The following is a 13,637-nucleotide window of genomic DNA, read 5'->3' on the forward strand; positions in this document are numbered from 1 at the left end:
ATTTATGTCCTTTATTTATTACCTTATGTATTGGTGCAGCATAACTATGGATGTCCTTGTGCCATTAAAACCAAAAACAAACCCCACTGCATGAAAACAAGCTCATATATATATACAGTCAATTCCAAAACAAAATATGCATCTCACTTTTGTGTTGTTTAAAGTAATGGCAAAGGTCATCAACAGTGAACTTCTTCAACCTGTAGAACTATTAACTAATCCAGTGGTCGATATTGACCCCCAGGGGTCGATATAACATTGTTAGGGGTCGAATCGGGCTCAGGGGTCGAAAGAAAAATATAAGACATCATTGGACAGGTAATATTTAATTCGGTTAACTCGGATTACCTCCATCCTGATTGACAACGCAATTAAGAGTGAATCGTGGAAGCAGTGACATGAATAGGACCTGTAAGATGGAGCAAGGTCATGAAAATAGTTACGGAGGCAATCATGTAAGCCAAAATGATGTATTTACCAATAAACAGATGCCGGTGGTTCCTGCCTGGCAGCACAGCGTGAGTGAGATTGCAACACGTGTGTGGTTGCTTATTTACTTATACTTACACATATTCGATCCCAGTCTCATTTTTGCGCATCGACATAAAAGTGAGCGTTAATGTTCTAAAATTCATCAACATACATATTATAATTGAATCATTATTCATTCACGAACTAAATTTCGATGTTGAAGAGTTGAGCAGGGCTGGTAGTTTTGTACATCCTATATATACCTACCTATAGGAAGATTGTATTATTGTTATTTTGTTATCTAAATTAAATTTTATATTTTATATATTATTTATCCCTCCTATCAAATATGCAATGTTAAGAAGGATGTCAAAAACAAAAACGTATCCCTTTGACGTTAAGTCAATATAATAATATATATACTATATTATACATACAAGAAACACTGTAACTATAAAATAAACTATCTAAAAACTCACATAAGCGTCTTTTTTGCTTGTCCTATTATAATTACGTAATAGTAAAATAGAGGAGGTCGATAAAAAGTCCTCTTGAATTAGTCAAAGGTCAAAAAAGTTTGGCGACCCCTGAACTAATCAGTGGCCACGAGTATGGATTCAGCCATTTCAAGATCCACAGCAGATTTTGCCTACTTGTCATTTCCAAGGCATTTGATAGGATTCATAATCAAGCATTTCTCAGCGAATTACCATTTTATGGTCTGCCTTTCACCCTTTCTAGTTGGATTGCTAGTTCTCTGACATTCACTACATGTAATGGTGGATGGTGTTTTCTTTTCAGATTTTTGTACTAATGTTGATGCTCCATAGGGCTCGGTTATTTCATCCATCTCCAACCTCATACATAAAATCAGCCATTTTTCATTGACCTTAAACCCTATCTAGTTTTGCTAATGATTGCAGTCTTCCTTTACTCTACTCTTATGATAAACTCTGTAGTGCTCAAACATACTAAGCTTCAAGATCATGTACAATCGTGTCTCAAACTGCTCTCTGTATCATCCTTCAGTCTAGTGATTACAACCTAGTCACCTTCAATGGTTCCAAAATACACTTTTGTCTTTTTTCTTGTAGAAAGGACCTTAATTCCTCTCTCTTTACCTTTTGATAATGTCCAGCTTGGCAGTTGAAATCAGATTCTCTTCTTGCACTAACTCTTACTTCTTGTCTCTCCCTGCATAATCACATCAGTTCTGTAGCATCCACAGCTTCCAAAAAATTGATGTCCTTTTTCACTCAAGGCACTTCTTTTCATATATCCAAATACTAACTACAAATCCCAAATTTGTCTAATCTTGAAACCTTGCTTTCACATTTGCAGTGGTGCACAAAAAAAATATGCTATCCAGAAGGCAGTTTGTAGCACTCTCTCTGGGACTTTCTCCATCCATCATCTCGCAGATGGTCAGTTTCCACTTTTGTCTCTTCTGCAGATATTTCCATGGTTGCTGTTTATGAGAACTGACATCTATCATGTTCTTCCCCATTTCTGTTAACCTAAAATCACACAAGCAACAGCTGCAAAACTATTACATAATATATTTTGGTACCGTCGGAATCGAACGCGTAACGATGGAAGACAAAACGAAGCTAAGTTACTGTATTTAGTTATATTTCATTTTATTTAATTATATTTAGTACTTAAATGTTCTGATGTTTGTACTTTTTTTTCCTCTTATTTATTAATTGAATAATTATTAAAGATTAGGGTATAATTTGACAAAACACGTCACAGATAAGTATGGCACCTGTGCGAAGGAAAATGGCGGCCAGTAATGAAGGTTCGCCATCGTTATCAAAGAACGGTAGCATAAAAGAAATGAGTCAGTGTACTACCTGTGAAATGTACGCTTTGCGGAGTGCGGTCGGAGTGTGGTTAGATGATAATAAAGGATTGAATGTGTGTAGAAAATGTAGGGAGAATGCGGAATTGAAGTGTATTTCGGATCGTGAGTGTGATATTTTTGTCAACCTTCAGAATGAAGGAAACAGGGATATGACAAGAAACGGCAAGGTTGTACATGAAAATTGTGAGAGTGTGAATGTAGAAAGTGTTAATGATAGTATAAATGGTTTCTCAGAGAACAAAAAAGATGAGATAGATGTATTGAGTGAGATCGCGTTGTTGAATAGTGCGATAGAAAGAGCAAAACAGCAGCTAGAGTGCATGAACAAAAGTAGACTGAATGAACCAACCAATAATAAAAGGTATGACAGGAAAAATAGACGTATGAATGTGAACATGAACAAAATGAAGGATAGAGTGCTGTATGGAGACTCGTTAGTACGAGGTGTGTTAGTAGAGGATTTGACAAAATCGTACCAACCTGGTGCGACCATGAAGGACGTAACTGCGTCTATTAGAGAGCAAAAGGAAAGGGTGAAAGAAATGATTGTTGTGGCAGGTACGAATGATTTGAAAGGAGATAAAATGGAAATGATAGAAGACCTGAATGAATTGTTTGAGGTAGCAAAAGAAAAGAGTGAGAGAGTTAGAATGATTAGTCTTTTGCCACGGTATGACAGTGAAATGTTTAAAAGGAGGGCTATAATTGCAAATGACTTTATGCGTGGGTTATGTATGACGAGTGGTGTGGAATTTGTGGATGTGTGGAGTGAGTTTGATGGGCGAAAGGATCTATATAAGATGGATGGCTTGCATTTGAATGGTTACGGTGTAAGAAGACTTGAGAAAGTGTTGCTGAATGTAGTGGATGTGCAAATTCAGGGAAACTAGATTTGTTAGGGGGGGGGGGAGTAGAGATACAGTCCTTATGGAGGCAGTTGAATGTATGAATGAATATAATATGCCAGAGCAAATAAGGACAACAAATCTGAGTGGGATAGTTAATATAAGGCATCAAGGTAGGGTTGGGGCTAATGGGGGTCTTAAATTCATGTACACTAATACTAGGAGTATTAGGAACAAGAAGGAAGAGTTTTTGGCCATGGTTGGCACTTCCAGACCACAGGTTATAGGTATTAGTGAAACATGGCTGACTGTAGATGATATAACTAGTGGGATTGAATGTGATGGGTATAGTGTGTTCAGGAATGACAGAGAGAATAAAATGGGGGGAGGAGTATTGTTGATGATAGCTGATGAGCTCCAGCCAAGGAGAATAGAAGTTGAATTGCAGGATAGAGAAAAGAGCACATTTGAGGCCATTTGGTGTGAGATTGTGGCTAGCAGAACTAAATATACAATTGGGTGCTGCTATAGACCAGGTGATGGAAAAGATAGTGGTGACAGTATGCACAAGCAAATAGAAGAAATGGGTGGAAGGAGGGTGATTATTATGGGAGATTTCAACTATGGTCGCATTGATTGGAGTGAGGAGAGGACACACGGGAGGAAGGAACTGGATTTTATGCGGTTATTAAGGGATAACTATCTGCGACAGCATGTAATGGAAAATACTAGGGGTCAGAGAGTGCTTGACCTAGTAATTACATCTGAGGATTTGGCTGTAACAAATATGACCACATTGCCACCAATCGGTGAGAGTGATCATAGGGTCTTAACTTGGGAGGTGGCTAAAGGTGTAGAATTTTCAATTAAGACAGGGTACATGTGGAATTATCGGGCTGGAAAGTATGACAAGCTTAGGAGTTTGATTGGTTCAGTGCCATGGCATGTACAACTGCAAGGACTAGAAGTTGATAGTGCATGGGAGGTAGTTAAGAAGTGCTTGCATGAAGCAATGGCTGACTGTATACCTAGAGTCCGAATAATAAATCAAGTAGGGGTTAAATGGATGAATAACACCATTAAGCTTGAGTTGCAAAAAAAGAAACAACTATAGAGGGAATTTAAGGAGAAGGGTGACCGGCAGGCACATGAACGGTATAAAGCACAGGCCAGAAGGGTGACGAGTGTGGTAAGAAAAGCAAAAAAGGATTACGAAAGAACATTGGCCATGCAGGCTAAAGAGAATCCTAAACAGTTTTTTAGATATGTAGCAAGTAAAAGGAAAAATGTACATGGCAGATTGATTTTAAAGAATGCCGATGGTAGGGAGGTAACTGAATCAGTTGAGATAGTTGAGTTACTGAGTGAGCACTTTGCAAAAGTATATCATCCAGGTGGTGACATTGCAGAAACGAATAAACCAGTAGATTATACGGGAATTGTGGTTAATGAAGTGGAGGTGAGTAGTCTATTGCATAACCTCAATGTCAATACATCTGTGGGATTGGATGGTATACCAGCTCGTGTTGTACGAGAAGCAGCTAAAGAATTGTCAGTACCCTTGACCATTTTGTTTAATTTGAGTCTCGGGTCTGGGTTAGTCCCGAGCGGGTGGAAAGAGGGGGAAAATAGTTCCACTGGATAAAGGTGGTTCCAAGACTGCTGTAGTAAATTACCGACCGATTAGCATATCAGGAATCATTGTCAAGGTCTTAAAGAAAATAGTCAAGAGGAAAATACAAGATTGGATAGAAGTAAATGGGATACTGTATCGGGGACAGCATGGTTTTGTGAAGGGTAGGTCATGTCTCAGTAACTTGCTCACGTATTATAACACAGTGACGGCTGAACTGGATAAGGGTAATGGGTTTACGGTGATTCTACTGGACCTTGCCAAGGCCTTTGACAGGATTCCACATGGAATTCTAATCAGTAAATTGCAGCATATGGGAATGGACATAGGGTTGGTGAGATGGATAGGAGGGTGGTTGACGGAGAGATATCAGAGAGTGGTTTACTCGGGAGTAGAGTCCACAAGACGGCCTGTGACAAGTGGTGTGCCACAAGGATCTGTTCTTGGACCACTGCTGTTTAATTTGTTCATAAATGATATAGGAACAGTTCATTTGTTCATCTGAGAGGAACAGTTCATTTGTTTGCCGATGATGCGAAGTTGGGTAGGGCAATAGTGAATGCAGATGACGTCAAAATTTTGCAGGATGATTTGGATAGATTGGAGGTCTGGGCTAAGGAGAATGGATGTCAGTTTAATGTGGCAAAATGTAAGGTTATGCATTTTTGGGTTGAAAAGATTGGCGGAAGTTTACTGCATTGGTGGAACTATGCTCCAGGAAATTGATGAGGCACGAGATTTAGGAGTGTTGGTAGATAAGGAATTGAAATTTAGGGGACACATTGCAAAAGTGACCAAAACAGCTCATCAAATCACTTGGTTGCTGAAGAATACGATGACAAGCAGAGACAAGCAGGTTATTGTTCCTCTGTATCGAGCCTTGATAAGACCCCATCTAGACTACTGTGCTCAGATTTGGTCACCTAGGTTTCTTCTTGATGGGGAGGAGGTGGAGAGGATCCAGAGGCGAGTGACCAAGATGATAGCAGGTCTGTGGAATGAACCGTATGAGAACAGGTTGAGGATTTGTGGGTTGCAAAAATTGGTTGATAGGCGGAGGAGGGGAGATATGATTGAGACATTCAAATTACTGAAGGGTTTCTATAAAATTAATTCAGAAGATATTTTTGAGAACAGGGCTGGTTGTGGGAGGACTAGGGGACATCCATGGAAACTGGGCAAAAGTGTGGTTAGTAAAGGTGTTAGAGCTGGGTTCTTTACTTTTAGAGTAGTGAATGAGTGGAATGCGCTCCCTGAGTCTGTGGTGGATGCTGTGACAGTGAATGAGTTTAAGGCGAGGTATGATAGATACTGTATGAATGTCAAATAGTTGTGATGAATATGATTTGGGGCCTCCCTCGATGAGTCCAATGACTCCCTGGAGTTGCCCGTAATAATAGTAATAATACTTCCATTCATATTTCATTCCATCTTCCTCAGTTCAGTTGAACAGCCTTCCCCACGAAGTGTTCCCCAAGGGCTATAATCACTCTTCAAAAAAGAATATCGACAACTTACTTTTCCCTTAACTTCTGTTCACTCATCGCATTATTTTGATATAAGCTTTGCAGCCCCACATGTAGTAGTGATATATATAGAAAGAAAATTCATACTGGTCATCATCATTTATTAGTCGAGAGGCCTTAGAGGTTCACAAGTGGTCCATTGTAGATGCTTGCTATAGCAGACCGCTAGGGACCAGAGAAATAGTTGTTTTAGCATATGGTTTGCTATAGTGAATTTAGAGGAAAGTGATTGTCCACTCCATTCCTAGGAAACTAAATATAATCATAATTTACTATTATCAGTCTTTTTACAATTGCTTTCCTATGTTAGTTTTTATTAGCTTAAGTTTTGTAACCATGTACTGTTGGCACTTGTGATGTGCTTGATAAGAAATTGATATTTATGTTATATTTATTTATATTTATTTTAAGTGTTTGATATTTGTATTAATTCTACTTACCAGTAATCTAATAATTGTAATAATTTCAATGTTCCTTTATTCTAATTCACAATTCTTAAGTGTATAGTGATATCTGTTTCTCATCATAAGAAAAATATTCTCCTTTTACTAATGACAGTGTGGCAGCTGTCACTAACTTCTTGCTTGCCACTTAGTTGAACAAGTGTTCATGCTCACTGATCATATTAATGGGACTTGGCAATTGAGAGAGAGAGAGAGAGAGAGAGCATTCAGTACTGATCATCATCAAATTCCTGATATTTAATCTTTAATCTTCATTTTCTTGCTGCCATTCATGCTTGCTACCATGCCAGTTGCACACTCTCTCCTTTTTCCCCTCTCTCTCTCCCCTCTCCTTTCATGTCACCATCTTGCCATCTGTACTTCCTCCTCCTCTTGCACTGCCATCATTCGCAATCCATTTTTTTTCCCCCCAAACAGTCTTGTATGCTGTCTTACTGTTGCCATCATTCTCATTCTACTTTACTGTCAATGTCTGTGAAGAAAGATTTAAATGTGACTGAGTTTTAGAGTAATTGCTTGTTTTTCTGGTTGAATTGCTTCTTTAAGTTATTTTCCTTCCTTAGGGCAAATGATAAAGTTTTGTTTGCAGATTTATATTAAAAAATTAGGCAGCAGATGTCATAAAATAATAAGAGAAAAATATAAGGGAGAGCTAAGCTATGTGTATAAGTAGCTAAACAGAAGTCATGGTAAGACTTTGATAAGAATATAGCAGAGGAATATCGAGGCAGCAAAATGTTCTAGAGGCTATCAAAAAAAGCTTAGAAATCAAAGAAAGAGTACTGTAAAAGGAATCAAGATGATAAAGGTGACACGAAATCTGAGGTAAGGATATCTCTGAATGTCTGGAGTAATTACTTTGAAAGAACTGTTAAATGAAACAAGCAGTGACAGAACAATAGAAGAAAATTTGCAAGAGGAATGCAAACAGAGTACATATCAATACTTGAGATAGAAAAAGCCATTAAAACTTGAAATATGGAAAGGCAACTGGATTAGATGATATTCTACCAGGAACCAGAAATGTTCAAATATGGAGGTATAAAAGTTTATCAGTATAATCAGAGGACCTTGTTGGAAGGTCTGATTCCAGATGATTGGAATACAGCTCTCATATTTCCCATCTGTAAAAAAGGGTAATACAGCAGAATGTGAGAATTATAGAGGAATTTCTCTGCAAAGTGTTTTCCAGGTAAAATTTATGCAAGCATACTTAAAAAGCTGAGAAAAATTGTAGAAGAGAAACTTGAAGAACAAGCTGAGTTCTGGTTAAATACAGGTTCTCAAGATCGGATTTGATTTTCACATCATGACAAATAGTTGAGAAATCGTGGGAATATAACAGGGATCTGTATTTAAATTTTGTACATCAGGCAAGCACGTGACAAGATTCCCAGAGAAAACTTAAAAATTCTGTTAGTCATCATCATCAAAATCCTGACATGCACTCTCAAGGGCTGTACAGGATATGATAGTACTGCATGAAAAACTTACATCATGACTAACTTCCTATATATAATTTTCCCCCAAATCAATCTGTTATCTATCAAGGTGCCAACATTATCAGATCTTATATTTCTGTCTTCTAAATCATTTTTCAATCCACCTATATCTCAATCTTCCTCTGGGTTTTTTCCTGCCAACTTTGCAGAGAACACTTGTTATGCTAACCTTTCCTCGCCCATTCTGTTTAAATGACCATTCCACCTGAGATTAGCTCTGCTAGCACATTCCTGGATGCTAACAATGTCAAATTAAATAAATTTATATGGAATAAGAGAAAAATTAGCCAAAACACTAAACTAGCAGTATACACAACAGTGCCCAAACCAATTTTAAGTTATATTTCTCAGAGTTGAGTTTAAAATAAATTACTTGATCAAAGATTAAAGACCAGAAATGACAGTTGTGAGAAAAATATAGAGGCCTGAACAAGTGACATGAATAACAGAATCATATTAAAAATGATGATGTTAGGAATGAACTTGACATTGTTATGATTTTGCAATGGTCACTTAAACAGAATGGATAGGAAAGATTAACAAAACAGGTATTTGATGCCAAGATAACAGGAAACAGATCCAGACAAGATAAAGATCTTGATGGATTGAAAAGTGACTTAGAAGAATGAATTGATAGATAAAACAATATTGGAGTGCTGAGTAATAGACTGATTTGGAAGAAAATTGTTGATAGGAGATTAGTAATAATGTAAACTTACTTGTGTGTTACAATCATAGTAGCCTTTAAACCCATTTAGGGTACATATCAGAATGTTGATGGTGTTTGATGATTGTTTGCAGAACAGTCTGTCTCTGGTATTCCACAGCTTTGCAGGAAGTGCAGATGCCAGTTTAGAAGGTAGCATAAATGTGCTGAATTCAATTTTGGAATTGCCATAGATCATAAAGTTCTATCAGAAAATTCAAGGAAGCTCCAGAAATGCTATGCACATCACTCATTGCAATAAAAACATCATCAATCATTCTACATCAAGTCTGGTTATCTTTCATCAAAAATCTCATGCAGGAAAACCTTGAATACAACATCTTATATTTTTAAATGAGATTACTCCTAAGTACATATTTCTATCGTTCATCCATTGTTAAACCATTTTCAACTGTTGATTCCATTTCAGTCAGCTTTGATACAGATTTGTCTTGTCATTTGACCTACATTTAATACACTATCCCAAAGAGGTATACAAAAAGGTACATGAACCTACTATAGAAATGTAGTACTAATAAAGTTTTAATTTGAGAAGTAGTTATGTGGTTCTTATATCAGGATTCTCAAAAAGAACTTCAGTTTTCTTGCTCTTGAATTTGCTAGTTCCACTGTACCTTACAGTTCCTTCCTGGAAAATGACCATCATATAATGGTTATATATATATATATATATATATATATATATATATATATATCCATCTCCAATCTAAAGACAGTTACAAAACATTTATGTCCATTGTGGAATTTGAACCTTCAGGTTGGAGAGTAGATACACCAACCACTTGGCTAACTAGGCCATCGACTTTCATATAGTTTTGTTTCATGCAATAACTGTTAGAGCTACAGAATTCCTCAAGCTTTCTGTAATTATTTATTAACCTGTTGGCTTGAGTGGATAGTTTTCTCTTTTGTCTGTCAGTTAACTGTTTGTTGAAAGTCTTTTTTATTGGTTTCAAGTAATATGAAAAGTAACTGTATAAAACAGTTTCCTAGGTTATCTAACCCATTTCACTTGCAGATTTCACATAAAAATTAATCAAGCCTTGCACAGATTTTTGCATGTAGTACCAACAGCTTTCCTAGGTTCCTCTAACAGTTGCAGTATTTATCAAATAAATACTATGGTATAAAGATTTGGTTTCAGTATAGTCCATTTAAAAATAATTTTAATTTAAGAATGATTGAGCATGAAAGTCTTCAGTAATAAACTTTTTGCAGTTGCTATAACAACTGAAGAAGACAATTATTCTCATGGGAAATCTAGATCTTAATTATTCAAAATATTTGTATCATTTTTATAAATGACTGTACAAACAAAAGTTTACATAAAATTTTTGTAATATATTTTTTTACTTATATAATATTTTTAAATATAAATAAACAGTTAAGAGTGTGTATATTATATTAACAGATGTTAGAGGATCTTGTAATACAAAAGGTCTATGAATATGCATTGGAAAGTCAACAAACTGTAATTTCCTCATTAAAAAAAAGGTGTGAAGAACTTGAAAAAATGGAAGACAAATGGAAGAAAAGAGTTTTACAGCTTCAGCAGCAGGTAAGTTCATAACTGAAGAAGGTAAAGGAACTATACATTTTTTTACTGATAAATTGTAAATAGAGGTATTATTATCATTATTATTGGCCTTCCACCAGGAGACATGAGTAGTGACATGAGCTGCTAATTTCCCAAATTCATATTTATACCTGGATATACACATAGCTACTATCACATGTGTTCAAAGTTGGTTTTTATGCTTCTGAAGGAGAAAACTAGAGCACCTGGAAATGTTTAATGTTTGGGAAGAGATGACAAACAGCAGGCAAACATTATACTGATTAATTATTACTAAGACCAAACCAATGTCTATCACAAAATTTGCCATGCATATATCTGTCCGGGTTTCAAGTTAATGCAGGTAATGCTTGTTATATGTGTTACGTGGATTGCATTCTCGAGCATCACTGTAAAATAGGACACTTAAACATAGAGGTTACATTCCCAAGCGAGCAAGATTCTGATCTTTCAAGATTAATTTAATTGAAAATACACCTATTTTTTACACATATTAATGCATAAGAGTGGTAAATAAAACATTTAATATGTATAAAACAAATAACTATTAAAGTAATTCTTTATTTTCATGATGAATACATCATAACCACATCTTCTTTACTTGGCATGCTGAAGTTGAAAGTTGCTTTTACAAGAATCTCTCAATGGAAATCTAACTTGCCATTTTTAACTTCTGATTGTAACCTCTTGGAAGTTACAATCTTCTGCTATCTTTGCTTTGAAGAGATCATGAAATTCTTTAGCAGCAATGTGATCTGCAGCTGCATCCTTGCCATGATGAGATTGTGGAACATGTAGCGACTCATATAACAGCTGAACCACCTACAGCTTGTAGCAAAAGATATCACTTGCTTTTCATCTGTCATCGGGTCTTTATACAAATCTTTTGCCTCCTCTCATATTACTGCCCTAGACAAAGGCATAATTCTGCTGGTTCTAATGCTCGATCCATATAGCCAGCATCCTTTTCTTCTCAGTTGTGTGAGATTGTGATTCTGTTACTGTGGTCAAAATGAGGTTTGTGGACAATTGACACTTACAAATTGTATCAGCATTATGATGCATGGTTCTCACTATAAAGTGTCATGTTCCATGGCTTTTTGAATGTCAGTGCTATATTCACCTCTGTCAAAGAGATTCAGAACTTCCAACTTCACCTCTAAAGAATGGGATTTCCTAGGCCTTTTCTTCACTTGTCTTTATTCACATTCTTCTTTTCACTCTTAGTTTCCTTTGTTTTTCTCTTGCCAGACATCTTGCTCAAAGGGCACAGAATTTATAGATAAAGACAATACCGCACAGACCAATAAGGCAGTAGGGACACAAATTGGACGCTGAGCACTTTGGACAGAGGTAGGAAACAAGGTGCATGTTCAGAAGCTTCCACACCTTGGATAAAAAATGCAGTAGTACCAAATGTGCCATATGTACCAAAATGAAACTGTATGTGAAAATGCAGATAATGAAAGTGCATATAACTTGAATTACCTGTATATCTGTTTGAAATTCATCAAGAATGCCTCTATGCAAGGTCTTTTGTACTTTGAGTTGTGAGCCACGTTAAATACTAGCTATATGTAAATTGCCCTTCTAAGTTAATTATTATTAGGGTATGTTTCATCAACATAATCTTAAGCTGCAAGTTTATTTTTCAGTCTTATTTTGGAGTCTAGGCTGTTTGTATATTTTGAGAGCTAAGTATGTAAAATATTTTATAAAATTATTTTTACATGTGGCACATTGAGTTGCTCCATCTTCTTATGTCATACTAATGTTTTTTTTTTTTTTTTACATCCAGTTTATTTAAATGAAGGCATGTCAGCATTTTGTATAGCTACGTCTGTCTTATGTTGTAAAAGTGATCAATCTGAAGCAATTCTTATAAAGATTTATATGGACAATAATTTAGTCATTTAGATTATTTTGCAGTCATTTCTCAACTGCAATTGCAATCTATAATTCCATATTGCAATATATAATTCAACCAAAATTAATATAAGGTGCACATAAATTTTCTTGATTCAATTTATTTCAGATAATAAAATCTGTACAGGATATAGCTTATCCTGTGAGGTACTTAGGTCATCCAAACACTTGGCTGCTCTATCTAGCTTCACATCATCATCAGCAAAGAGAAAATTTTGACATTTAATATTTCATCCTTGGGGCATTTCACTCATAACAACATAGCTCTTTGAAGACACTCCTCTGAATATCATATTCTGTCATCTATCAGTCAACCAAATTCCTATTCATCTCATTAAATGCATAAGAAACTGGCTAACTTTTTTGTCAAGCACTTTAATCGGGAAGTTCTTATGGGGAATGTTATCAAAGGCTATGCTAAAGTCCACATAAATCTCATCAGTCATTATCTCATCTATTTCCCTTATGACTTCTGATAAAATGGAACATATTTGTCATAAATCAATTTTCCTCTTTACAAAATCAAGCTGTGCCCAATCTGCCAAGTGATTATGTAATGAACTACCCTTATGATTTTTTAATGCAAATTCTATCCATGAAAAGCTGTAAAATTTTATTTTTATGTTTCTACCTTTGCAGTGAAATCAGTGCTATGTACTCTCCTGATACATAGGGCCAAAGAAGAGGCCTAAGTCCCAACAATATTCTGTTAGCTAACTCTAGGCCTGGAAATCGAGAAGCCATGCTCTGATATGTTCCATGCTTCCAGTGTGTTCTGCAAAACACACAAAGAAGATATCTTGAAAATAGCACATTAGATTTCAGAGCTTAGTAAATCCATGTAACTTTCTGATGCCATCACCTTTAAAGGATACAGTTCCTAAGGTAAATTTTGGTGTTTTTGAAATGTATGCACCAAGTCTTGGTTTTCAAGTTTCTTATGATGAAGGGTAATGATGTGGAATGGCTGTGTAACCTGTACACCAATGACTAATTCATCTAATCTCTTCTACGAAGTCCAGTGTTAGTCTAATAGTGTTGTTCTGCTGCTAATATCCAACCTTTGTTCTTTAACCTATTCTCTATAGTCCTCACTATTA

General features: G+C 36.0%; 1 protein-coding gene across 4 annotated transcripts in view; it reads left to right on the forward strand.

The window, feature by feature from the left end:
• The window catches only part of LOC150098707 (uncharacterized), a 202,021-nt gene that overhangs the window by 75,004 nt on the left and 113,380 nt on the right, over nucleotides 1-13,637 (forward strand). For all 4 annotated transcript variants that reach the window (XM_090404840.1, XM_090404843.1, XM_090404842.1 and 1 more), the window contains exon 5: nucleotides 10,447-10,593. In XM_090404840.1, coding sequence (XP_090260966.1) covers nucleotides 10,447-10,593 — 147 coding nt within the window. The remainder of the gene's footprint in view (nucleotides 1-10,446; nucleotides 10,594-13,637) is intronic.

This window comes from Typopeltis vanoorti, chromosome 15 (assembly GCF_054136105.1).
Source record: "Typopeltis vanoorti isolate ZY-2024b chromosome 15, IOZ_Tvanoo_1.0, whole genome shotgun sequence".
In the NCBI taxonomy this organism is placed as follows: Eukaryota; Metazoa; Arthropoda; class Arachnida; order Uropygi; family Thelyphonidae; genus Typopeltis; species Typopeltis vanoorti.